We start from the raw sequence: 27,725 nt of genomic DNA, 5'->3' as shown, positions 1-27,725 counted from the left end.
CTTTTATTTTAAGTTTTAGAGGGGAGAGTGATCAGACCCCTTCTCAGTTTTTACTGGTGTCTGTACCCCCATTAAATAGATTCACTCTATTTGTCCTGTTTACCATTATTTAGAGTAAAAGAAATTACCAAAATTTGGGATTGTCCCCAGAACAGAAATAGAGGGGAACTCTTCCAATAGGGACACTACTTCTGGTGACCTAGGGGTCCCTAAGGAATTCCCTTGATTTGCAGGAATTTCCTCCGACTTCCTTTTTGGCTATGGGACAAGAAGTGAGGGGAAATCTTCCCATTGGGACATGAATGGCAAAAAAAAAATCTGACCAGGGATATAACCCTCCCTTACTCTATCCAAAATTTAGTAAAAAAAGTTTTTCCTATAGTTCTACTTTAAACAAAATATTTTGCAGTGGAAATGTCTCCATTAGCATGGATGGGGATTTTGAATGATTTTGCTGAAGTAGAGAGAATCAAGCAAAATCAAAAACAATCATGTACAGTATGTCCAACCTTGGAAAAACTTTGTAACAAAAAATTAGAAATCGAAGTACCACATCCCTGCTAAGGGGTCCAGATACAACTTTAGTCCAATAGAGGTCAGGGTTACGATCCAGTTTCCCATGCTTTCAAAAACACTGCCTTCATCAGGGTTTGACCGGAAACAATGTGAATAGACTAGAAGGAAACTGGACCTTAAGTCTTTGTTCACACTACTGCGACCTGAGAGTAGCGTGACTTACAGTGCAACTTTGCCAGACAACTTGAGTACTACTTTGAAGCAACTCTGAAGAAACTTTCAGGGAATGTCTGGGTAATCTTCCTGTAATGTCGGATTCAAATCACACCAATATAGATGAGGATTCAACTTGTAGGCGACTTCCATTAAAGCCTATGGGCACAAGTCTGATAGAAGGCGCCTTGAAGTAGTACAGGAACCTTTTTTAAAGTCGGAGTGACTTCAGTAGTGCTAATTAATCTAGCTCTCATTGACTAACATGGGATTTCACATGTCATGCGACTTGGGGTCTCACAAGTCGGATCCCTATTCGCCGCAGTGTGAACCAAGACTTAATATTATTTTTTCCAGTTAGTCCACTATGATATGGCAGCCTAAACCAGCTGCTGACAAAGCCGCACACAAAGAAATAATATTAACCCTAGGTTCATATATATGCGGTGTGGGAAATGCAGCCAATCCTGTGGATTTTCCACACCGCATCCAAATCATGTTCATGTGATCTTCTGCGGGAGTCAATGTTAAGTTAATGACACCCCAAAAATGGCACAGTTCGATCACAAAACACAGTGTGGTTGCCTGAATCGGATTGCATGCCACCCATGCAATCCGATTCCAGTTCAGCAAAAAAAATGCCTGCACCTTTTTTGTGTGGGTACGGTGTGATTTGAACCCATTTAAAATGAATGGGCTCAAATCGCACTGCAAAGAACCTCATGTGATTTGAACAGGAATGTGGTGCGATTCTTGTCTGAATCACATGCAGTTTCCTGCAGCGCTAATGTATGAACCCAGGCTATAGGTCCAGTTCACTTTTAATCTATTCACATTGTTTCCAATCAAGCCCTAGTAAAGGGGACCAATAAAACATGTTGGAACTGGATTGTCCCCCTGACTTTTCTTGAAAAGAAAAAAGTTGTATTTGGACCTCTTAGCAGTGGTGTGACCTTCTATTTCCATTTTTGTTATACAGTAATACGCTACAAGCCAAGGCGCCCATGGAGATCCTCTGGGGTGTAGAAACCACCTGCCCAGGATATGGATCATTCACATCAATACATTAAGATAGCAATAGCAACAACAATAAGATAACCTTACAAGTCCAGCACTATTTTTACACTTTCCTCAATTATTGGTAAAACTTGGAATAGGCAACTGTCAACTGATTTGTAATATTACCTATAGAATAAAGGTCATTTGTCTTCCTAGGTCTCAGGGTGCTGAAAAAAAGAGCTATTTTGAAAGCATCAACTATCTAGTTCCTTTACCAACCGGACAGGAGGGTGATTATTTCAAGGAGCCTGAGGAAATGCATTTTAGTTCATTTATTAAACTGTATGTACTTGCTGTTGTTAGCTTTTTCCTAGGTTCAACCACATTAGCAGTACATTAACTTTCCTTTGCTCTTCCACTGCTCTGTCCATCTTTCGGGAATGAAAAATAACCAATACTTCTGGATATTACAGAGTGTGTGACTCACACCCCTCCCAGTGCTACCACCTATTGGGGTTGAGAGAGCCCTTATACTTTTTTACAGTACAAGTTATGACTTAAAGCTTACACGGGGCTAAAGCGGCCATACACGGGTCGAATTCCAAAAGAATTTTCTTTCAAAAATCTTTTCACAGAAACAACCAATTTTCTTGTGACCATTGAATTTTAGTGATTGGGCATGTTGGAAATGTTTTGAAAAACGAATGAATTTCAAAACATTTCAAAATCATGCAAGAAATTTAAAGCTGTGACCTGGAAAGAAAAGAAAATTCTTGGCCACAAAAATTCTTTTCTGTAGCAACACGAGGAGAAACTGAAGGCTTGGTTGTTTGAATTTCGAAATCAATGGTGGCACCAACAGATTACAAAAATCTTCCTCATATCAAACGGAAGGAAACATTATTATTATACAGTATTTATACAAAAGGTTTGCTCAGCGCTGTACATTATAGTGGGGGACAGAACATGAGACAATACAGTAACAAAACAATACACGAGAGGTTCGAGGGCCCTGCTCTGTCGAGCTTACAATCTAGGAGGGAGGGGATAGTGGTACAGGAGGAAGTGGCTGTGGGGGATGGAGTGGTAGGAGGAGTGGAGGAGATCGGCTGTTAAGTGAGGGTGGGGTGGGCTTCCCTGAAGAGATGGGAAACATAGGGAAGATCACCATTTGCAGCTGGTTTAGCTGGTATTTTAGTGAACCTGTAGCTTTATCCTACATGAGTACATAGGTTCACTTTAACCTCCCTAGCGGTCTGATTATGTCCATATTTCTGTGCTCAAAGCGGTAAGTTTTTTTGCATGGAAATATGTAGTTTTTTTATTGTAGGGCTGTAATTTTTAGAAATAACTCACTGAAATCTGTCCGAACAAGAGTCTAGTAAACATCCCGGGTATGTTACAATCTGAAACATGAAATCATAAATTATAATTTAATAAATAATTATAAAAAATAATAATATAATAATAATACATTTAATTCAATAATATAATCAAACCAAAAACACTGAAATTTGAAATATAGCGCCAACTTCGCACATCACTGAGCAAAGTCGCAAAATCGTTTTCAGTGTCTGATGACGAATTTCCCCACGAATCATTATCACTCAATTCTGCAAGTGGTTCTAATTTACTATCGCTGTTCTCTAGTTGGTCTAAAACCACTTTTGACCTAAAGGGACGCTTTTTGGACGCCATGGACGTTTCTCAGTTTCGAGGCAGAAAGAACAGTAAAAATGCAGGCAGGGGACAGGACAAAGCACTCGGGACAAAATGTATGTGAAATGATTTGATACAGTAATGTTTTACTATGTGATTTTAGTGAATTTAGTGAATGTCACTTTTTGTCATTTTCAAATTTCCGGCCGTTCCGTCCCCCGTACGTCCCGACGCTAGCAGGGGACGGAACCCAGATGACAGATGCCAGCATCTGCCAGATTACATTGCTGGGGACACTGCAGGAGGGTCATCGCGGGAGCGCAGGACAAGGTAAGTGAAGAACAGATCCCTGAGCAGCGCCGCATGGTAAGCCCGAGTGTAGCTCGGGGTTACTGCTTGTGGTACTGAAACTTTACCCCGAGCTACACTCGGGAATACCACCAGGGAGGCTAAGAATTTTATTCTACTACACATCAAGAAGAATAAATATGCAGCTTTCACTGAGCATATAAAATCACCTAAGCAAATATAACGCTGTCCTGTAGTGACATAGCACCTGGCGGGTGAAATCACAACACGCAACAGGGGACACACTATCTGACACACCTGGAAGTGTCAGATATTATTACAGGTATTTATATAACACTGACAATTTTTACAGCGCATTACATATTGTACATAAACATCAGTCCCTGCCCTTAAAGAGCTTGCAGTCTAAATCCCTGCCTTACATAGAGTGAAGTTCAGACAGAAGCCTTTGGACATTGCGGATAGACTATTGCATGATTTCGTCAGGATCGTGGAAATCATGCTACAGCTTCACTGTATGCATTAGGATAAATGTTATTATTTACTATTCCTTAGACTCTATTATTCAATAAATCAGTGAATATGCAGGCTATGCAAAGTGTGGTAACCCAAAACAACCAATCAGAATCAATGTTCTGATTACATTTTTAAAGTATGTGTAAGCTCAGTCACTAAAATCTCATATAAGGTTTAACATGTTAAAGTGAACCTGAAGTCAACCAAGTAAAGGTTTGCTGTTTTATATCGAATATCTAGAAATGTCAATTGTGCCTATGTGGTATCCTGAAAAAAATTACCTATTTGTCTGGAATTCCTCCTGAAAAGCAACAGTGCACCCCCCGGTATTTGAGGGTGCCAAGGCACTCATGTGCCTGTAATCTCATAGCTGTAAATCTGAAGTGTAAGGTCTAAATTTGGTGATCTCACTGTGGTGCTGCCCACTACAGGCTCTTTCAATAAGAATCAAAGCCATACCCATACCAAAATTGCCACCTCAACAGAGAATTATAGTGCATTATAGGCATGGTAAGTCAGTAATGGAGAAAAATTTAGCTGCACGGAGACTACAGTCAATACAAGTGCTCGCTCTCTGCCTTTTTTTTGGACAAAGCATCCTAGTTTAGCTTCTATTTAATGTCTAGTGGTACCACTGCTGAGGCCACTTGATCGTGCTTGCCCCCAGTGGTTGCTCTGACCTTGCAAGCCTCCTGACACCTCTGACTCTCAGGGTTCAGAAATATTTCAACAGTATAGAATAATAATGCAAGAGACACAACTCTTTAGTAACACTTCTATATTAGACTTGTTAAAAAGAGTAGGCTACAGGAATAATGGTTTCAAAATATACATCCCCAGTTAACGCATAAAAATAGAACACTGGTAAAATAGGAATAATCAATTGGCAACATTTAACAGGTTATACAGTTGTGAGTAGTAAGCTTCAACTATTTAATTACAACACCAGCAGAAAGAGGGGGAAGAAAAGGGTTGATGACTGATCAGCTCCATCTGTGCCAACAGCGCAATAAGTACCCCAAGTTGAATAACAATGGTCTTAGAAGAGAAAAGGTCCCTTTAACTAGAGATTGCAACTTGAATCCTGCAATGTTTAAAGTTTTTGATATGGTGGTATCTGCTGCCTTCTGCTAGCAATGGTGGGGCCCATAAGCATTAATGAATACTGGTAATTCAATTATATTAAACAGATAAGCCATGGTACTGCTCAAAGCAAAGATCTCTTGATAACTGAGGAGTAAAGGTGTCTGAATACAGTGTCTCTAGAGTGATGACAGAATGAAGTTGGGCATCCGCCCAATCCTATGGATAGCACAGTCTCCTAGGAACAAGAGTTCTTGTCCACGTTCTTGGCTGTTTGCAGGGATGTGCAGAGTGACTGCCTGATGGCCTGTCAGCACAGCAAGTAGAGATATCTGTGTAAAGACCGACAGTGACAGTGCTGATGCAGAGAAGCTGATGCGATCCTGGTGTGGTGATTGGTGTCACTGCTGTGCTGAACTGGTGTGCAGAATTTGACAACAGTAAGCTAGAAATTTGTCCCTGGAGGAGAACAGCAATCTCCCTGTGTTCAGCACTGAATCCCACATCAAGAAAGAGAGAGAGATAGTTCCTTGTTGTAGAATATATCTGCTTTCTTAGCATCCTTCTCATTTGCCAGCTCTCTGGTAGTTGTAGTTCAAATCAGCACTCAAGAATACAGGATGTCTTGCCTATAGGACTACAGGTCCCAAGATCCTCTGCTGTCAGAAAAAACAGAATCCACTCTGCTAACAGGAAGTGATGCAGCGATCCCAGTACTGGGCACTAGGGGGAAAAGAAGTACTCATAGTCTCATCTGTCAATGTCCCTGAATGGCATAATGATATACCCAGCACCTGGCTACAATTGTAATTCAAAAGTCAGTTTTAACCATGAATATACTATCTGGTGATCATGCCATGATGGTCCTTGTTCAGATACTTCCTGTTTTAGGGTGACAACATCATCCCTTTCTCCCCATTGTACTCCTGCGTTATGATCTTGTCACATGTTATATCAAGTTGCTGATGCGGATGTACATTGTAAAAGCATGGCCCACCACTGCAAACACTGAAAGTGTGCTAAAGTCACTCATTATATCCTAAAGTGGAGCTCCACCCAAAAGGGGAAGTTCCACTTTAAAGACTGGTCCCCCGCTCCCCAATAAGGATTGGCACCTTTGGGGAGCGGGTACCCGAATTTGACAGGTACCCGCTCCCACTTCCACTGCGATCACCTAGGCCAGTGGTCGGCAAGCCGCGGCTCGCGAGCCACATGCGGCTCTTTACAAACTTAAATGTGGCTCTTCTGTGTGCCGGGCGCCCGCTCCCCTCCCTCCTCTCGGGCGCCCGCTCCCCTCCCTCCTCTCGGGCGCCCGCTCCCCTCCCTCCTCTCGGGCGGCCGCCCCAAAAGTCAGGACAATGCAGCTGTCAGGATGTAGGCGGGGCAGCCAGGATGTAGGCGGGGCAGCGTGACAAACTCCTCTCCTCTCACAGTCCGCCCTGAAGACCAGAACGGCGCGGGAACACGGCGAGAGGAACGCGCAGAGCAAAGGTAAGTGAATTGACACAGGGGGGACTTACTATATGGGGGATGAATTACTATATGGGGAATGAATTACTATATGGGGGATGAATTACTATATGGGGATGAATTACTATATGGGGGATGAATTACTATATGGGGATGAATTACTATGGGGGATGAATTACTATGGGGGATGAATTACTATATGGGGGATGAATTACTATATGGGGGATGAATTACTATATCGGGGATGAATTACTATATGGGGATGAATTACTATGGGGGATGAATTACTGTATGGGGGATGAATTACTATGGGGGATGAATTACTATATGGGGGATTAATTACTAGGGGTATGAATTACTATATGGGGGATGAATTACTATGGGGGATGAATTACTATATGGGGGATGAATTACTATGGGGGATGAATTACTATATGGGGATGAATTACTATGGGGGATGAATTACCATATGGGGAATGAATTACTATATGGGGGATGAATTACTATATGGGGGATGAATTACTATGGGGGATGAATTGCTATATGGGGGATGAATTACTATGGGGGATGAATTACTATATGGGGGATGAATTACTATGGGGGATGAATTACTATATGGGGGATGAATTACTATATGGGGGATGAATTACTATGGGGGATGAATTACTATATGGGGGATGAATTACTATGGGGGATGAATTACTATATGGGAGATGTATTTTCAGTTTTAAAAATGTGGCTCTCAAAATAAATTTCAATCGTGGTTTTGGCAAGATTTGGCTCAGTTGAAAAAAAAGGTTGCCCACCACTGACCTAGGCGATCGGAAGCGGAAGTTGTACTCCCTCCCCGTAGTCTTCTGGGACACGTGACAGGTCCCAGAAGACTAGAGGACCATTCAGGCAGAGCTTCTCACAACTGGGCAACTGGCTGTGAAGCCGCAAGCTGTCACAGCCGGGTGCCCACACTGAAGATGCCGGCTCCAGGAACACCAGATGGCTGGTGAAATGGGCTGCAGGGAGGACACCGTGGGACCGAGGGACAGGTAAGTGGCTGTTTTTTAAAAGTCAGAAACTACAGTTTTTGTAGCTGCTGACTTTTATTTTTTGACAGTGTGAGTGTAACTCCGCTTTAATGTTAGTTTTATATGATCTACTGTAGCTAGATACAGGCGGTTCCACACATATGTTTTGGGTGGAATGGATTCTTGAAGACTGAGCTATGTAGTATCCTTTCTGTCTGGTAGATGTATCACATGCTATCTGGTTGATGTACTTGGTAGTGGATGTGTTTGGGAATAGTATTACAACTATCAGTTTACTTTTAAAAAAAAATAATAAATGCACATTTTTTGGAGGTAAAAAAGCAAATTTTTTTTCCTAAGGAGCCTGCAGAGCATTGCACCCGCAATCAACAGATCCTACAGGCTCTCAGCATAGCTGTCTGCCTGTACCTCATACAGGCAAGCGGTTACCTGAGAGCAGGAAGAATCAATGGACTACCAGACTGCTTACAGCACCCTCATAGTGACAGTACTTGCAGAAATTCACAGGAAACTGTGAATGAATGATGTGGCTGTGTGGGGGGAACCCCGCACGGCCGCCTTAATTTAAAATTGTGACAGGGGGTTCATGGAGAGGATCCCCCACCTGCTATCACAGGGAGAAAAGGTGAACAGGGAGAGGCTGCAGGAGCTGGAACATGTTACATGTTCCACCCATTTATAGGGTGTAACATGTAACATGTTCTGAATGCGAACTTATCCTTTAAGCAAAAGGGGGTTCCCAGATCACCAGATTACTGATAAAGAGAACTGGTTTGGGCTAGTATTCTACTGTAAGGCTTGAATTTTAAAAACAAGGTACTGACCAGCTAGGTTGCATTTGTGTTCCCTGTATGCAATTTAAAGTGATACTATACTTAAAAATGTTTTCTACCTTAATGCATTGCTTGCATTAAAGTAAAAAACGTTTTTTATTCTTCTGTCCTCCCCCTGTCTGTCTGAAGAGAGAGAAGAAGAGATCAGCACTGTACACAGCTGCATCTCTATTCCCCTTGCTTCCTCTTCATATAGGGCAGCGGTTCTCAACCTGGGGGTCGCGACCCCTTTGGGGGTCAAACGACGCTTCCACAGGGGTCGCCTAAGACCATCGGAAAACACATATTTACGATGGTCTTAGGAACCGAGACACCGCTCCTCGCCGCCGCCGCTGCCACCGCCGTCTCCAGGTGTGGGCGGAATGACATGCCGCCCCTGTCATCTGGACACACCTCGAGATCAATCCTCGCCTGTGATTGGCCGCCGGCACTGTAGCTCAGGAGAGGCACACAGGCGGCCAATCACCGGCAAGGAGGTGGAGCTTGGAGAGGAGGAGCCGAGCGGCACCGCGAAGATCGAGCGAGTGAAGAGGAGGAGAGCGGCCGGAGAAGGAAGACATCTGACAGGTAAGTGTCGGTACCATGGGAGAGGGAGGGAGTGAGCGAGCCCAGGCTGGAGCAGGGGTCTGCAAGGTAAGTATCATTGGTGTCAGTGGGAATAGTGCCCCATCATTGGTGTCACTAATACCAATGATGGGGCACTATTCCTCCCACTGACACCAACGATGGGACACTATTCCTCCCACTGACACCAATGATGGGGCACTATTCCTCCCACTGACACCAACGATGGGGCACTATTCCTCCCACTGACACCAACGATGGGGCACTATTCCTCCCCCAAATGACACCAACGATGGGGCACGATTCCTCCCCCCACTGACACCAAGGATGGGGCACGATTCCTCCCCCCACTGACACCAAGGATGGGGCACTATTCCTCCCCCCACTGACACCAACGATGGGGCACAATTCCTCCCCCCACTGACACCAAGGATGGGGCACAATTCCTCCCCCCACTGACACCAAGGATGGGGCACTATTCCTCCCCCCACTGACACCAAGGATGGGGCACTATTCCTCCCCCCACTGACACCAAGGATGGGGCACTATTCCTCCCCCCACTGACACCAAGGATGGGGCACTATTCCTCCCCCCACTGACACCAAGGATGGGGCACTATTCCTCCCCCCACTGACACCAAGGATGGGGCACTATTCCTCCCCCCACTGACACCAAGGATGGGGCACTATTCCTCCCCCCACTGACACCAAGGATGGGGCACTATTCCTCCCCCCACTGACACCTATGATGGGGCACTATTCCCCCCACTGACACCTATGATGGGGCACTATTCCTCCCACTGACACCAATGATGGGGCACTATTCCTCCCACTGATACCAATGATGGGGCACTATTCCTCCCACTGATACCAATGATGGGGCACTATTCCTCCCACTGACACCGATGATGGGGCACTATTCCTCCCACTGACACCGATGATGGGGCACTATTCCTCCCACTGACACCGATGATGGGGCACTATTCCTCCCACTGACACCGATGATGGGGCACTATTCCCCCCACTGACACCAATGATGGGGCACTCTTCCTCCCACTGACACCGATGACGGGGCACTATTCCTCCCACTGATACCGATGACGGGGCACTATTCCTCACACTGATACCGATGACGGGGCACTATTCCTCCCACTGACACCGATGACGAGGCACTATTCCTCCCACTGACACCAATGACGGGGCACTATTCCTCCCACTGATACCAATGACGGGGCACTATTCCTCCCACTGACACCAATGACGGGGCACTATTCCTCCCACTGATACCAATGACGGGGCACTATTCCTCCCACTGATACCAATGACGGGGCACTATTCCTCCCACTGATACCAATGATGAGGCACTATTCCTCCCACTGACATCAATGATGGGACACTATTCCTCCCACTGACACCAATGACGAGGCACTATTCCTCCCACTGACACCAATGACGGGGCACTATTCCTCCCACTGACACCAATGATGGGGCACTATTCCTCCCACTGACACCAATGAAGGGGGCACTATTCCTCCCACTGACACCAATGAAGGGGGCACTATTCCTCCCACTGACACCAATGACGGGGCACTATTCCTCCCACTGACACCAATGACAGGGCACTATTCCTCCCACTGACACCAATGACGGGGCACTATTCCTCCCACTGACACCAATGATGGGGCACTATTCCTCCCACTGACACCAATGAAGGGGGCACTATTCCTCCCACTGACACCAATGAAGGGGGCACTATTCCTCCCACTGACACCAATGACGGGGCACTATTCCTCCCACTGACACCAATGACGGGGCACTATTCCTCCCACTGACACCAATGATGGGGCACTATTCCTCCCACTGACACCAATGAAGGGGGCACTATTCCTCCCACTGACACCAATGAAGGGGGCACTATTCCTCCCACTGACACCAATGACGGGGCACTATTCCTCCCACTGACACCAATGACAGGGCACTATTCCTCCCACTGACACCAATGACGGGGCACTATTCCTCCCACTGACACCAATGATGGGGCACTATTCCTCCCACTGACACCAATGAAGGGGGCACTATTCCTCCCACTGACACCAATGAAGGGGGCACTATTCCTCCCACTGACACCAATGACGGGGCACTATTCCTCCCACTGATACCAATGATAGGGCACTATTCCTCCCAATGACACCAATGACGTGGCACTATTCCTCCTACTGCAAAATTACAGTTATGAAGTAGCAACGAAAATAATTTTATGGTTGGGGGTCACCACAACGTGAGGAACTGTATTAAGGGGTCGCGGCATTAGAAAGGTTGAGAACCACTGATATAGGGACTCAAACAGCAGCAGGAGCCATTGGATCTTTCTGCAGTCAATCAAATGTGGTGAAGAGGAAGTGGTGGGGGCTAAGTCCCGCTGTGTGTCTATGAAGCGTGGCTGCATAGGCACACAGGCTGGAAGTGAACATGCAGCATGTGTCCCCATAGCAAACAGCTTGCTATGGGGACAAGCAAAAAATAGGATCTAGGATCACTGGTGGGGAACCCGAGAAGAGAAGGATCGGGGCCGCTCTGTGCAATACCACTGCACAGAGCAGGTGAGTATAACATGTTTGCTATTTTAATAATGAAAAAAAAATCTGCCTGTAGTAACACTTTAACTCTTCATATTCAGTTTTGATGGGATTGTTGATTTAATCACAAACAGTTGTCATACAACTGTACACATCCTTGCTCCTAATGAATAAACCTGCCTTTTTCATGAAATCTCTTGTTTGGTTTGCTTTTATGCAGCTTATCAGAAAACAAATTTGAACAACAAAATTTTTTGAAACTTGTGGAAGGAGTTCAGCATTTTACATTTCTCAGGACAATTCAGTAAGTATATTGTTTAACATTCTACAACTACATCCCTGATCAAGACATCACACTCTTCTTATTTGCAGAGTAGATATGAATGTGGATATTTTGGAAGACCTAAATTGTTCTAGTTTAAAAACAATTACTAAAGAGAAACTGTCTCTTCAAGAACATATTAGTCTACTGCACAGGTATCAAACTGGCGGCCCCCCAGCTTTTGCCAAACTACAAGTCCCATGAGGCATTGCAAGATTGACAGTCACAAGCATTACTCCCAAAGGTAGAGGTATGATGGGAATTGTAGTTTCGCAACAGCTGGAGGGCTGCAAGTTTGACATCCCTGGTAGTGTTTCCTGATAAACCACCTCCCAAGTAACATACACTCCATGTACCATCTTCTTACGCTGCCTTCCCACTATCAGAGTTTAACAGTTCTACTGTGTTGGCACTTGCTGGGGGGATATCGCCACTAACCCACCATCCCTCTCCATGGCAGTGTTTGAGCTTGGTGATTAGATGCTCGGGTCTGAGCACTGTCACATATGGAAGGTCACATACTCCCCCATACACATAAGCCCTAAACCATTCCAGCAACAAAGCAAGGTCTCCAACAAAGTAGAGAAGGGGGCAAAAGAATGAGTCGATCGGTGAGTATACTTTGCTGGAGGGGGATGCTAGGAGACATTGTCACTTTTAACTTAATAAGCAATGTGTCTCTTTAAAGAAAACCTTTCATGCGAGAGACATAGAAGCTGCCATTTCTCTTCTTGGGTCCCCCGCTGGCACTCCTTGCTCCTTCCCCCTGCTCAGTGCCCCCAGAGCAAATGGATTGGGGCACTTGTGCCTGCTCTCTCCCGAGCCGCACTCTGTGTGTCTATAAGATACATAGAGCGTGGCTCAACCCCGCCCCCTGCCTCCTCCTCACTGTCTGTAATTGACAGCAGTGGGAACCAATGGCTCCCGCTGCTGTGTCTTAGCCAATGAGGAGAGAAAGACCCAGGAGAAGAGGATTCAATAGCAGCTCTCATTTGTCTCTCAGGATCTCTTTACTTTAACCCTTTAACTGTATGTAAGTTATATCGAAGGCAGCACCAGCATCTAAACAAACTCCAGGCCACTATAGCAGACGAGTGTTCACATTTTTACTCCAGGTTGCTGGCTTTTTAATAGAAGTCAGTCGGGAGATGTAGTGTATAACAAAATGGGAAAAGGGATTTTTTTAAAATGTTTAGTCTTTTTTTTCCTTTATATAGTAAAGAGTAAAAATTGCAGTTGTTATTAAATACCACCAAAAGAAATCCCTATTGGTCTCAAAAATTATATCAGTTTAATTTGGGTAAAGTGTTGCATGGCCAAGTAATTGTCAGTCAACTATCACATCACTGAAAACTGAAAATTGTTTTGGTCCAACAAAGCGCTCACAAGGTGCTATTCTGAAAGCACTTAACCCCAAATAGTGTGGCTAAATACACACCCAACACTTCTCCAATCTGTTTTTGGGAATTTAGGGCACAGGGCTCACTCCACCACATGGCTCCAAGGTCCAAAAGTTATGGATAAAGGTATATAACTTTATCAGGATCCTCCTTAATAAAAGCCTGGATCGCAACCCTTGGGAGGCTTTACTTAACAGACCAATGTCTGACCTCACCAGATATAAAAAAACCTATTAACCTTTATCCTTTTAGCTACATGAACACCATACCTATAGCCTGGAGACAACCTGGAGACAACCTACTTTGAACTTTATGGAGGTGAAGCAGAGGGCAACCAGTGATGCCAATGGCCCCATTCACTTACATGGCCTGGAATGCAGCGGCCGCTTAAGCAGAGGGGTGTGGATAGTTGAAATAAAAACAGAGTGAATATCCCTCCAAATTTGCTACCAGACACAGATGGTGCATGTATTACAAAGATGTAATACATCGGGTTTTTTTATATTTCTTTGACAAATTTAATATACTTTATTCCTTTCTTGTTTTGCTAGCTTAAAGGTATGTGGGGTATCTGACAGTGTCTGCAAACCCCTGGCGAAGGCACTTGGATGCATCAAGAGTGTGGAAGAAATCATGTAAGTTTGTTATGCAAGTGGTTTCTGTGGAATGATGAATTGATTAGATGAATATTGTATTTATATGTTCTTTCTTCTTTTTTTTTTGATAATTAAAAAGTGAAATAAAATATCCTTATTTATTGGCAAAAACATGCAAAAATCCATGTCCTTATTTGATGATATTTTACTTTATGAATGAACAGGCTGTAGTACTGTATCATACTGTACATGTCAATGGCAGCGATATCACTTATTGATCATCCATAATAGTGAAAAATCACTCAGCACTGCGGTGCTGTGTATGTACAATAAATAATAAACAGTGCAGCGCTAAACCTTAAATATATAAATAAAATATAAAATGTATATATGCAATAAATCAGTGCAGATGTGCAAATAAAAGTTAAATATAAAGTGCAACACGTGTATTCCCCATGGGAATAATCAAAGTGTCAAAGTGACCACAGCAATCACTCTGTCAGAAAATCACTCTAATATAAATCACCACTCAATATAAATAAGTCCATATATATAGTGTCCAAAAGAAAATCTTCATGCATGTGATGACAAGTGTTCACACTGTGTATATCCAAAAGTGGCTACAGTGGCCCCTCACCTCCTTACATTGACCCCACAGGGTCAGCTCACCTTAGGATAAAACACCACTCAGATGTATCACAGGATCCTCCCCAGAAATATGCACTCTGTCAGCAGCTTCCTGTCTGGTTCATGTACAAACAAAAAGCTTTCATAGTGTAAAACCGCAATTTATTGAGTAAAACGTATACAAAGAATGCCGACTCACATACTAATTCTTCTTTTGCATGGCTCCTATACCTCATGCTATGAATGCCTTGCATGGGTATTTGATATAGGGATTTCAGATATGGCCACCACACCGGAAATGACGTCACCGCGCTCCCAGAATCCTCCTAGCGTACCGCCACGTTGCGTCACGCTAGACACGTGACTTCCTCAGGGTTCCTGAGGAAGTCACGTGTCTAGCGTGATGCAACGCGTTGGTTTGCTAGGAGGATTCTGGGAGCGCGGTGACGTCATTATTTTTTATTATTATTACCTTTTCTGGGGAATTCACTATTCACTTTCTTAATTCTTGTCTAGACCAGATTGATGTTTCTATTGCTTGTAGCCTCTTGGGATACCTACATCACATATACCAGGGGGCTGTGAGCATTCTACTGCACATGCGCCAGGGTGCGTCATTGGGGGGGGGCTTGCTGTCTCTTACTGGTACTTGCAGCTAGCACCCTGATGACATGCTGTGGTGCATGTCCATCACCGGGAGGCTGGCTGTGAGAACCCAGAAGAGGCAACTGACCGCCTGATGATGTCACATGTGAAGATGTCAGCGTGGGACTCAGTACCAAGCAGCGGCATGGCATATCTGTACAGAACACCTTTGGATCACTATGTGTGAGTATAAATTTTGTTTTGGGGTAAGGGGAGAGAAGTTTCTTTTTAAGTTTTAGTCTGTAGGGTTGATACATGTATATATTAGTTCTTAAATTCCTAATAATGTAAATATATTTGTTTAGATTATCGTGGAACAGTATTGGCGATGAGGGCTCCTGTGCACTTGCTAGCGTATTTAAACAAATGGAAAACCTGAAGATGTTGGAGTAAGTGTCACATGGCAATTATGTGGTAAACCAGTGTCTGGTATCCCGTATCTACGTTTTAACTTTTATGTTATACTTATAGCAAATGTAGTGCTACTCTAATTAGCCAGGGTGAGCTAGATTGTTTTTAGTCAGAGGCTGAATAGCAACCTGGGCGTGAGTCAGCCTGGGAATGAGTCAGCCAAGACACCTTGGGTCAGGGCTGAGGGCTCTGCAGATCAGTTCTCTGATACCTCCCCCTGCTCTATAGACTTGAGAAGTTTCTAAAAGGCAGTGGGTGGGGGTGAGGAGCTGCTGATCTGCATGTCTGAAGGATCTTGGCCAATGCCCAAGCTTGGCATGGGGTCAGGACAGCTTCAGATATGACTGAGCCTGATCAGCAGAAAATAGTCAGTGTGTGTTGGGGCGGAATATGGAGTAGGAGGCTGGAGTGTGGAGCCTGCGAGTGGGCCCAGGAAGGGGCCTACCTACAGGCTGATTCTGGAAGAGGGAACCTCCACTGTGCCATAGTCTACTAAGAGGGAAAGCCTGAGCAGCAGGGAAGGAGCGAGCCCAATAAAAGACCTGAAGGCAGCCACCAACCCATAAAGCTATAAGGCAGGACAGAGTGAGTAACCTTACACTGGATAAGGAGAGAGGGCAGTGAGGTGGAGAACCCAACTAGCTCCTCAGCCAGGACTGTTTAATATTGGGCAGCTTCTGGATCCCCTTCCCTAGGAAATACCGTTAGTACTTATGGCTGAAGAGGGAGATTTATCTGGGGTCTGAAGAAGTACACTGGAGAGCACTTAGAGACTCCTAAGGGGGTAGTGCTATACAAGCATTTACATTGTGGAAAGTAATAATGGCACGCACACATCAGGAAAATAATTATATTGTTGACCTCTGTTGAAAATTTTTTTTCTCAGATTTTCGTACCAACCTAGAAATTTAACAGCAGGATATGAATAACTCATAAACTTCCTCCTTTGTTCCAATTTTGTATGTTAGCATCTATACTGTATATATATTTGTTCAACACAGTTTTGTGGTTGTGGTTGTACTTGTGCCTGTTATTTGGATTTGGATTGGCTGGATTTGGCCTACTACATACCCAAAAACTATATGGGCATCTCTTCAAATGATTGTGTTGGACCAGGGAAGGGTTCTGTTGTAGAAAAAAATATATTGAATATGGCCAAAATTGTAGTATTTCAAATATATGTCAATATATTTGGGAAGAATATTTTTAAAATATACTTCAAATTTATTTTTCTTCCATGTGGGCAATGTGATGAGTGTTTTAGCGAGTCACACAGTTCCCTTTTTCTTTTTTAACTTTATTTGAAGTGCACAAAATGCAAGTAGTGTGTTGTACTGCTGCACAGTAACATGTGGTGCCACACTGTGCACTGTGATAAAATGGAGCATATCTGCATTTTAGTGCACCTCATCTGCAGGTTGTGTTGTTGTGAGAGCAGGGCACATAGAAAACAATTATTTCCTATGTGCCTTAGTGATGACTGGTATTATAACAGTGAAGAGCAGGGGCAGATTGACCATTTGGAAACTCGGGCACTGCCCGAGGTCAGTAGGGGGCCCCATGAAATGCCCCTGGTACCTTTTTCATAGGCTTTTTTGAGTTTGGGCAAGGACACAGGGGCCCCATGATCCCCTATTGCTCGGGGGCCCCATGAGTTGTCAGTCTGCCCCTGGTGAGGAGAAATCCTCAGTCACCTTACTAATGTGAACAGGCCCTACTTTTTTTTTAGGCTATGGTATTGCTACACATATAGAAACAGTTTGCCATGAGTACTCCTGGATCTTATATTTGAGTGAGCATGGGGATGTACACTTGGACATTAAGTGAGTAGACATAATCCCTTTAGGAGGTTTCTTGACTGCAGTGCCGTCTACCTACAGCTTCCCTCATTTTGCTTTGGGTGTCACACATTCTTTTTATATTTATTGCTATATGAATCCGCCACTTCCCTAATATCATGACCACGTTGTGATCTTCGGTGTTTTTCTAACCTTAGAACTGTAGCTTTTCAGTGAATCGGTAAAAGTAAAAGGAAGGGGTAAGGTGTGAAATACAAAAATGAACTACCAGGGTATCATCCCAAATAGAACATTTTCTGGTAATAGTAAATGAGACTTTAAATATACCTCTGGTGCTCACAAATAAGTTGACATACAACAACTGTATATTTATATAAAAGATTACCAAATGTTTGTGTTGTTATTTACATACGAAAATTTTAATTCATTACACATACTGTACATGAGGGATTATCCCACCTCACCTTAGATCAACATAGAGACATCTCCTCCTGACCGCATGCACAGCACAAATGGGAAGGAAGTACCGAAGATTCGGGCCTTAAGTATGTAAAGGGGGAGGGCTCCGAGGGCCTCCCACCAGTGGTGTACTTTGGATTTGTGCTGCCCTATGCAAGAGTAAAATTTGGCACTCCCCCCTCCATTCAACTTTGAGCCAGTGATGGCATAGTGATAGATGGGGGGGAGAGAGAAAGAAAGCACTCCGGCACAGCTCATAGAATGGCATCCGCCACCGGAACAGATCTCAGAATGACATCCGCCACCAGCACAGCTCACAGAATGACATCTGCCACCTACACAACTCATGGAATAACATCTGCCACTGGCACAGATTACAGAATGACATCTGCCACCTACACAACTCACAGAATAACATCTGCCACCGGCACAACTCACAGAATAACATCTGCCACTGGCACAGCTTACAGAATGGACATTGCGGAAGCCATGATCAGGACCGGGAGGTAGAGTCTGAGACCATCCAGCAGCCCGCAACCTCTTGAGGATTCCAGTGGATACTGCTGCAAACAAAACGGCTCCCGTGTGAGAGGTGTCTCTGGAGAGGACTCATCTCCTCTACACCATCCTCAGGAGCTCCTGCAGTGCCTCACCTGATTCTCCTTCCTTTGTCACATGGGTCCAATCTCCCTGGGGGCGGCACCGCCGCCCTGAAAAATGCTGCCCATGGCAAACGTCTTGTTGGCCTCATGGTAAATACACTCCTGCCATCTGCACACTGCGGACACATTCCTAATTAGGAACATGTGTGTTCGTGGCATGCAGGAGGACCACTCTCCTTCATCCATTGTCCACCCAGGAGTACCAATATGGCGGCGGTGGATTTTTTTCACTTTCGGTCCGATAGGATAGACAGGGCTGGAAAGGACACACATAAACAAGGTGAAAACCTCCAGACAAGTGGAATGGAAGCCCACACCGCAGCGCACCCCAGTGAAAATAGCCAAGAAAAGCAACACACAGCCAGACCACAAAAGCAATAGACTCACTGGGGCACATAAAAAAATTCAGCCATAATGGAGATTAAACAACATCAAGCCGGATGTAAAAAAAACACACCCAAACTGATATCGTTACACTACACATAGTAGATATTTGCATATATATTTGTACTTATTTGTATTGGATATGTTGACTTACAGTTTCTTTCTCTTTTCAGAATATTTTTTTTAAAATATGTACAATTGTATGTCCTCCTACTAAACTTTCTGGGTTCTGTAAAAGCGGGAGTATCTGTGAAACGCGTAGACCTATATCATAGGACACATAACACATTCAGGATATATAATCTGTGTGTATCTGATTTTATTTTTTGTATGTAATTAATGAAATAAACATTTTGTAATCTTTTGTATATTGTATATTTACAGTTGTTATATGTTAATTTATTTATGAACACCAGGGGTATATTTAAAGTTCAATTTATTATTACCCAAACATTTTGCCATACTTTTTAAGTAATTCCATGCCTAAAATGCATTCCAGAGCTACATTGGCCACTCAACACAGTGCAATCGGGGCTGCTGTTGGGATCTTCAGACCTGCACACACATTCTAGGGTCAGTTAGGTCTATAGCCAATTAACCTACCAGCAAGTCTTTGGAGTGCGGGAGTAAACCCACATATGCATAGCGGGAACATGCAAATTTCATGCAGATAGTGTCCTGGTCAGAATTCAAACGAAAGACCCCACTACTGCAAGTCACTGTGGTGTCCATTTTTCATCTCTTACATTTTTCTCCCAACCACATGCCTCCAAGTAAAATAATTAGGGGCCCAATTTTTTTGTATGGAACATCTAAAGTAAAGTAAGAACTAAGCATCAAACTGTAGCTTCCCTGCCCAGCTTTGCCATCCTTTACCATCTTTATGGTGACTCTACAGAAAGACTTTTTTTTCACTGGTTTCTGTATGATGGTATCCACGCACCTGTCATGCTGTCCATTTTCTCTTATAGTCGCTGATGTAAAAACAGAAGAATCTGAGGTGCAAACAAGTATAGGATATTTGTGGGAGAATATAGGAAATTTGCTTTGTCCAAACGGCTGTGTCGTACATTGATAAATGATTATATGTTTTCATTGTCCTGAAACAGCAATGCATTCATAAAATTTAAATGAGAGGAAATGTTTGATACAAACCACAGCAAAATGTGTTGAAAATGTGTTGAGAGCTGAACAAGCTTTAAATCTAAAATATTTTATTAATCTTTTTTTAAGTCTTGAACAAAACCACATCAAGGATAAAGGTGTGGAAGCAATGGCTGAAGCTTTAGGCATCTGTCCCTACATAAAGGTGATACGGTAAGTAGATTCTTTCTGAAGACGGATGATGTATGAAAGTTTCAGAAAGTTAGGGATGATTCAAAGTTGGATCATGACAGATATAAAAGAAACAAGCTGATGCAATTCCATATTCATTACTAAAGAAGTATAGCCAAAGCTATTTTGGTTATACTTTTCCTATGGATCACAGGAGTGCACTTCGTTCTGCACTCCTGTGATCCGTTGTCAGCCAACAACAGGCTATAGCTAGGCTCAGGAAAGGTTTCGACTTTAAAGTCAGGATCCACCCAGATGCCTGGATCGGCAGCTGGCTCAGCCTCTTTGTGAACCGCTGAGAACCTGAGCCAGCCGCACCCTCACCCTGTAAGACCCAGCACTCCAGTGTAAACAGGAGGGGCAGAGTAGAGAAACGGTGACTGACAGACAGGCTCTCTGTAGGTTGAAGACCAAGAGCTGTGCGATCAGCGGTGTTTGATTGCTCAGTTCTCGATCTTAGAGGCAGCGGGGGACAGCTGCAGCTGGGATCAGTGCTGCAGCCATCTGGGTGAGTATGATTGTTTTTTTTTTTTTAAAGCCATACTTCTCTTTTAAATCATTAAATGTATTTTTTTTAATTCAGCTAGTTTAAGTACATGATCCAATAACATAAAAAACATATATCCAAAACAAAGCAGCTGGTACAATTAGGTAGTATAAAACCTAATGCAGATTGAGAATATATAAAGTGCAGCGCTAAATAAACAAAGTGAAGTGTCAAAATAAATAATAATAAGTGCTTAGAAATAAATGTCTGTATAAATCAAATGTCCATAAACAAAGGATTCACTAAGTGTCCATCCACCACCCTAAAAGAGTGTTCTTGATTGCAGGCAACACAATTCAGTAGTAAATGAACCATGACTGTCTCCCAATGAATTACAAACTCACCAGAGCTGGTAGCTGCCACTAGAGCAGCACAAGCACCAATATAGCCCAGCCGGGATGTATGTATCTTGTCACAGTAATCAATAAATGGACCACGTCCTCTTAGTCCAGACTCTGGTTAAATAAGGCTCGCCAAGAGCAAACGATACTTCCAATAGTGTAGTATTTTAATGGTAAAACAATATGTATACTCAGTTGCACAAATTAAAAGAAGCCAGCTTACAGCACTGTAACTCCTATTGGACGAAACGCATCGGACAGGAGTTACAATGCTGTAAACTGGATTCTTTTTATTTGTGCAACTGAGTATACATATTGTTTTACCATTAAAATACTAAACTATTGGAAGTATCTTTTGCTCTTGGTGAGCCTTATTTTACCTGAAAATAAGTAAGTTTGCACTAGGGTCATCGGCGCAGATCCTAACCATAACACTACCTACCTGGAGTTTGCATGCTCTCCCTGTACCTGCATGGGTTTCCTCCCACACTCCAAAGACATGCTGGTAGGTTAACCACTGCCCAGCCGCACTATAGCCAAAAGACGGCTACAGCGCAGTTGTTTAGTTCTGGGAGGGCGTCTATGGACATCCTCCCAGAACACACCCCCTGCGCGCCCCCAGGCGCCACTGGTGATCGCTGTGTGCTACGGACACAGCTGATCACGCGATACGGTAAAAGACCATTCACAGTGGCCTTTTACCATGTGATCAGCTGTGTCCAATGACACAGCAGATCACTGGGTAAATGCAGTTGCTGGTTATCGGCTGCACTTTCCTCACGCTGTCACAGCGTGAGGAAAGTACTGCCGAGAACCGGCAATTGTCAGTGAAGGGGTCGGCATTGATCATCAGGGAACTGATGATCAGTGCCCTGATGATCAGTGCCCAGAAGTTCCACCCACCTGTGCCCATCAGTGCTGTCCACCTGTATCCATCAGTGCTGCCCACCTGTGCACATCAGTGCCACCCACCTGTGCCCATCAGTGCCAACCACCTGTGCCCTGCAGTGCCACCCATCAGTGCTGCCTGGCAGTGCCGCCCATCAGTACCGCCAGTCAGTGTCCAGCAGTGCCATCAGTCATTGCCACCCATCAGTGCCCATCAGTGCCGCCTATCAGTGCCCATCAGTGCCACCTATCAGTGCAGCATCATCAGTGCCAGCTCATCAGTGCCGCCTATCAGTGCCTGCTATCAGCTCCATGAGGGCAGGGACTAATGTGAATGTATACAATATATGCAATACAATATATGTGTAAAGCGCTGCGTAAATTGACACCTGTAATACATAAAATAAATATTTACACTGTTCTTACGGTTAGTTATCATGGGCGTTAGGAAACAGTTAAAGGCTAGTTAGGTGTACGTTGGCGTTCCTCTTTAATGTTCCACTCTCTCTATCAGGAGTAATACTGGCCTGCATGTAAAATCTAAATATGAGCACAGAAATGTAAATAAAAATGGAATTATCTTACTTAACACTATCAAAACGTGATATTTTGGGCCATTGTCCATACTTCAACCTTGCACAACACTAATGTTGACCGTGATTTTGTCATTTTACTTATTTTTCAGTTTATGGGGCAATCCTGTCTCCAGAGAGACACAAGAGAAGCTACAGAAACAAGATCCGAGATTAAACTTCTCTGTCTGAGTATTAGTAAAGAATGTTCTTCAGTCTGCAGTTTTGATGAGAAACAACACAACAAACTGAATTTTCATTTTCTCCTTTGAGCTCTGATTGACACCCCGGCAAGTCTAACATTTGCCAGAGGGGCTGTCTCTAAAACTACTTATTTGCAGTAACAGCTCGCAAAATTTTTTTTGTATGTGTTTTTATACTTTTGCACTTTATTTCTTGTGTTAATTGTTTGTTGTGTGACAAAAATTGCACTAAAATGATGTTTATAGTATTTGAGGAATCACTGGCAGCTATTTTTTTCTGAACATGAATATACACTGGTTATTATTATTATTATACAGGATTAGCGGCAACAGTTTGCGCAGCTCTTTACAATATAAGGGAGACAGTACAATTACAATAAATTTCAGTACAGAAGGAATGTGAGGGCCCTGCTCATGGAGCTTACAATCTAAACGAAGGGGGAGGTGATACAAAAGGTGATAGCTGTGGAGGATGATCTGGTGGAAGGGATTCAAGTACAGTTCTTAGGTGAAGGTGGGGTAGGTTTCCCTGAATAAGTGAGTTTTCAAATATCGCCTAAAGGCAGACAGGGTGAGGGCTGACTGGACATACTGTGGTAGGGAATTCCAGAGGATGGGAGAGGCTCTAGGGAAGTCCTGGAGGCGAGTGTGGGAGGAGGTGATGAGGGAGCTAGAGAGGAAGATATCTTGGGAGGAGCGGAGTGGGTGATTTGGGTGATATCTGCGGATGAGGTTGCTGATGTAGCTCAGGGTAGTAGTTAGATACAACTGTTCTTTGCTCTCTATATGGTTATATGAGAAGTGTTAAACTGCTGTTATTACCCTTGGCGTGATGCTGATGACTTGGCTACAAAGTGAAGTCATCATCACATACTTGCAATACAGGCCTTTGTATGGCACATTTGTCTATGGGGGAAGCTACAGATGGCAACTGTACTTAGTGCCCGACATGGAAGTACCAGTAAATGCCTGATATAGGAAACACCTAGTTTGGAGTTGTCTAAGGCTAGATTCACATATGTGCGGGTGGTGCCGCTGCGGATCCGCACAAAAATCCATGCAGCCGCACCACCCACATAGAAGAATGAGGACCCACGGGCGGGTGCCATTAGTTCTAATGGCATGCAGCCCGCACTGGAATCGCAACCGCACTGGGAACCCGAGGTTCCCGTGTGGGCTGCGGTTTCCAAAGAAGTGCAGGGACTTCTTCCCTGCGTGTCCCGGACACGGGAGTCCTTTCAAATGAATGGGCTCTCGTGCCCGAGCAAAACGCGGCCCGCACATATGTGAACTGGGGCTAAAGGCAGGAAATCAAGGTTGCACATTGGCCCTTATAAGCCTGCTCCTATCCCTTCCTTCATGGTAACTGTCACCTTCATTACTCAAAGGCCATAACTTGAAAAGTTGCTTTCTCATTAAGACTAGAAAACAAATGGCTTCTGGAATACACTAATCCATATATTCTCAATACACCGACAAAGACTAGCACAACATAAAGATCCAATGACTCATATAGAATGTGGTGTCTAGACTTCTGCAGTCCTGAGCACTTGAGAACACAGATGGGCCCTCTGCAGTTTGTGATCTAAGCCATCTGCCCTTCTATCAAGAAAGCCTTTATTAAACTCTCCAAAGCTTCACCTCCCTAGAGAGTTGATGTCCTTTCCTCAAATTTAAGCCCAGTTTCAGAGGTATCTCATTTATAGACCCAATGACATTAACTATAAAACATTAGTTCTTTGTACGATCTACCTAAGAAAATGTGCACAGAGATATTTACTTTGTCATATTATTTATTATTATACAGGATTTATATAGCGCCCACAGTTTGCTCAGCGCTTTACAATATAACGGGAGACAATACAGCAACAATACAGTTCAATACAAGAGGGTTAGGAGGGCCCTGCTTCTTGGAGCTTACAATCTAAGAATTGTCACAATTGATTTATGAATGTAGATATTTTCAGGGTGTAATCTTTGGGTGTGACAGATCTACCTTCACACCTACTGAACATCCTTTATTCACTGCAGCCTGTCAGGAATCGACTTGCCAATAATGGTGGGACTCACCTGCCTTGTGGGCTGCAGTACCGGGGCTGGCCAGCGGGTGATCTCAGCAATCAGAGACTCAACCCTGCAGTCAGCCAAACACCTGAAGCTGATTACGGAGGTGTATTTAAGGGATGGCCAGACCTGCAGTCTGGGTCTTGGTGTGTGTTTCTCCATGGGCCCCTGTATCTTGTTACCTGCATTCCTGTTCCTGTCTGACTGACTGGTTGCCGACCCTGCCTTATTCTGACCTCTGCTGGCTTCTCCGGTTTGATCCCTGGCTTGTGACCCTGACCATTCTCTGCCTGACCCCCTGTACCTACCTGCCCGATTGTTATTGACCCGGCCTGCCTGACTACGCTTGCATTGTATGTATTGTTATCTGTGGGTGGTTTGGTTCGTTTGCACTGTGTTTATGTTTTAGTATTGCACTGCGTTTTGTATTGTTAGTATTAATAAATTATATTGTTTATAACATATCTGAAGCCTGCGTTTCCCTGCGTCAGTTCACATACCTCTGGTCATACCCGGAGCCCTGACACAGCCTCTGATGTGGCCGCCTCTCAGGCCTGTGCATCGACTCTGCCCTGGCTAATGCCCCGTACACACGATAAGAAAATTGCTCCTTGGAGCTTTCAATCTAAGAGTCCTATCTTATCAATAAAAGGGTGGCAGAAACAAGTGAATGGCATACTACCCATTCAATCAGTCTTGGGGACAATAATTCCAAATGCAGTGACAGATACTGAGCATTTAGTCAGGAGGGGCAGTTGCAGTGTATAAAAAGGCTCTGAAAAGCAATAATAATCTTTATGAACTATTCATTGAAAGGTCAAGGAGAACCAACATGTGTTGGGGATCTATGTCTCCTTCATCAGGGTTAATAATGGGCATATTAGGTATTATTTGAGTATTAAAACATGAAAAATAGAAGATACAATAATGCAAAGATAACTATTTTTAGAATAAAAATCAGCGCCCAATAACATTGTAGATCCCCATGTTTGACTGCCGTTGGGCTTAATGGAAAACAAAGAAGGGTTGAAAAACGTGCTGCATATTGCCATGTCTCTGAAACTGGCTTTACATGTTACAGTGCAATTCTGCAATCCTATTTAGATCTGCCAACAACTTTGTAACGTGAAGATCTGCTTAACTGAGTACAAAAATTGAATGCTTGTTTAGGAAGATGTTTGCAAATCTACTGGTGCCCGTAGGCATGTTATGGGTTCTATAATGGAAAAATTTAGGAAGGAATTTGGGCTACCCAGTTTTATCTAAATGAGCAAGACACATGATAACATGTGAAAGTGAAAAAGTAATGTACCACCAAGAAAATGATCTCATTTATTCCTAATGAACCACCAAAATAAAAGGCACCTTTAAACTAATCACAGAAGCACAGATGTCATTTCCGAAATGCTTCTGTGAAATCAAAGCTTTTTCAACTACTGTGTATTGCATGGCAATGTAAAATAAACTGTTAAAACAGTTGTAAATGTCTGTACATATTTTTTAGAACTTGTGGATGTTCTGTGATGTGAAAATTGCTTTTTTTAAAAAGTAATAAGAATTATTTTTGTGTAAAACAAATTGCACTGAGTAATGCATGTCTGTATGGTTTACTGATATTGCTCCCCGTGAAAAATAAATAATAAAAAAAAATTAAAAATGAAAGTGATTGTTATGTTATATAGTCCTGAGATAGGTACATTTTCCTGATGTATGCATAAAGGTTGTGCGGTTTAACCAGTGGTGTATTTAGGTTTTGCGCTGCCCTAGGCAACACAAAATTTGCCCCCCGGAGAGAGCCTGCAATTGACCAACAACACCCTTAGACCCCCCACCCACCCGAGAGAGCCTTCCACTACCACCGCCCCCATACACCGGCCACTCACTTCCCAGTGAAAGAGAAAGACATTCACCTTCACAGCTCTGGACATCCCTGGGAACGAGAGTCAAGCAGCCCACAGCCTCTCTCAGATCCCACCTGTCCCCAAGCCGCATGTATCCCCTCTTCCGTCCCTTCTTCCAGGAGGGCGGTGCTGGCCCCCTGAAAAATGCCGCCCTAGGCAAAGGCTTTGTGGTAAATACGCCTCTGGGTTTAACCACAATTTGTAAACATTGTGTATGCAACTGTGGGCAGTACAGTGGCTAAATGGTTAGCACTAGGGTCACTAGTTTGAATCCCAACCATGGCACCACCTACCTGGAGTTTGCATGCTCTCCCTGTGCCTGAGTGGGTTTCCTCCCACACCCCAAAGACATGCTGGTAGGTATGTTAATTGGATCCTGTCTAAATGGCCTTAGTATGTGTATGTATGAATGTAAGTTAGGGATCTTAGATTTTACACTCCTTGAAGGTTAGGGACTGATGTGAATGTACAATATATATATATATATATATATATATATATGTAAAGCACTGCATAAATTGAAAGCACTATATAAGTACCTATAAGAAATAAATAAATCATATACAGGGCTTTGTTTCAGGGGGGACACAGTTCTGGCACATCCAGCACTGAATGTATGCAATGGCAAGGGGTGCTGGGGTGTGCTGAAAGGTCTATTGATGCCTGCTAGGGGATCTATTTTCACTGAAGGGGATCTATTTTTGCATGGTGGACTATTGTTGTTGGGGAGGTATAATGTTACTGGGGGGAGGGGGGAATTGTTGCTGGAATAGATCTACTATTGAGGGA

At 43.8% G+C, this 27,725-nt stretch overlaps 1 protein-coding gene across 1 annotated transcript in view; it reads left to right on the top strand.

Moving 5' to 3' along the window:
* Window positions 1–26,679, top strand: part of NLRC5 (NLR family CARD domain containing 5) — a 193,366-nt gene extending 166,687 nt beyond the window's left edge. The window contains exons 41-45 of the mRNA XM_089689793.1: window positions 12,001–12,084; window positions 14,054–14,137; window positions 15,676–15,759; window positions 20,319–20,402; window positions 22,882–26,679. Of these exons, the coding sequence (XP_089545919.1) occupies window positions 12,001–12,084; window positions 14,054–14,137; window positions 15,676–15,759; window positions 20,319–20,402; window positions 22,882–22,960 (415 nt within the window). The 3' untranslated portion in view covers window positions 22,961–26,679. The remainder of the gene's footprint in view (window positions 1–12,000; window positions 12,085–14,053; window positions 14,138–15,675; window positions 15,760–20,318; window positions 20,403–22,881) is intronic.
* Window positions 26,680–27,725: the final 1,046 nt, after the last annotated feature.

The sequence above is a fragment of the Staurois parvus genome, unplaced genomic scaffold, assembly GCF_062004578.1.
Source record: "Staurois parvus isolate SC_StPar_1 unplaced genomic scaffold, SC_StPar_1.0 ptg000498l, whole genome shotgun sequence".
Classification (NCBI taxonomy): Eukaryota; Metazoa; Chordata; class Amphibia; order Anura; family Ranidae; genus Staurois; species Staurois parvus.
Note: the sequence above shows the minus strand (reverse complement) of the source record. Positions and strands in the feature narration are given on the sequence as shown.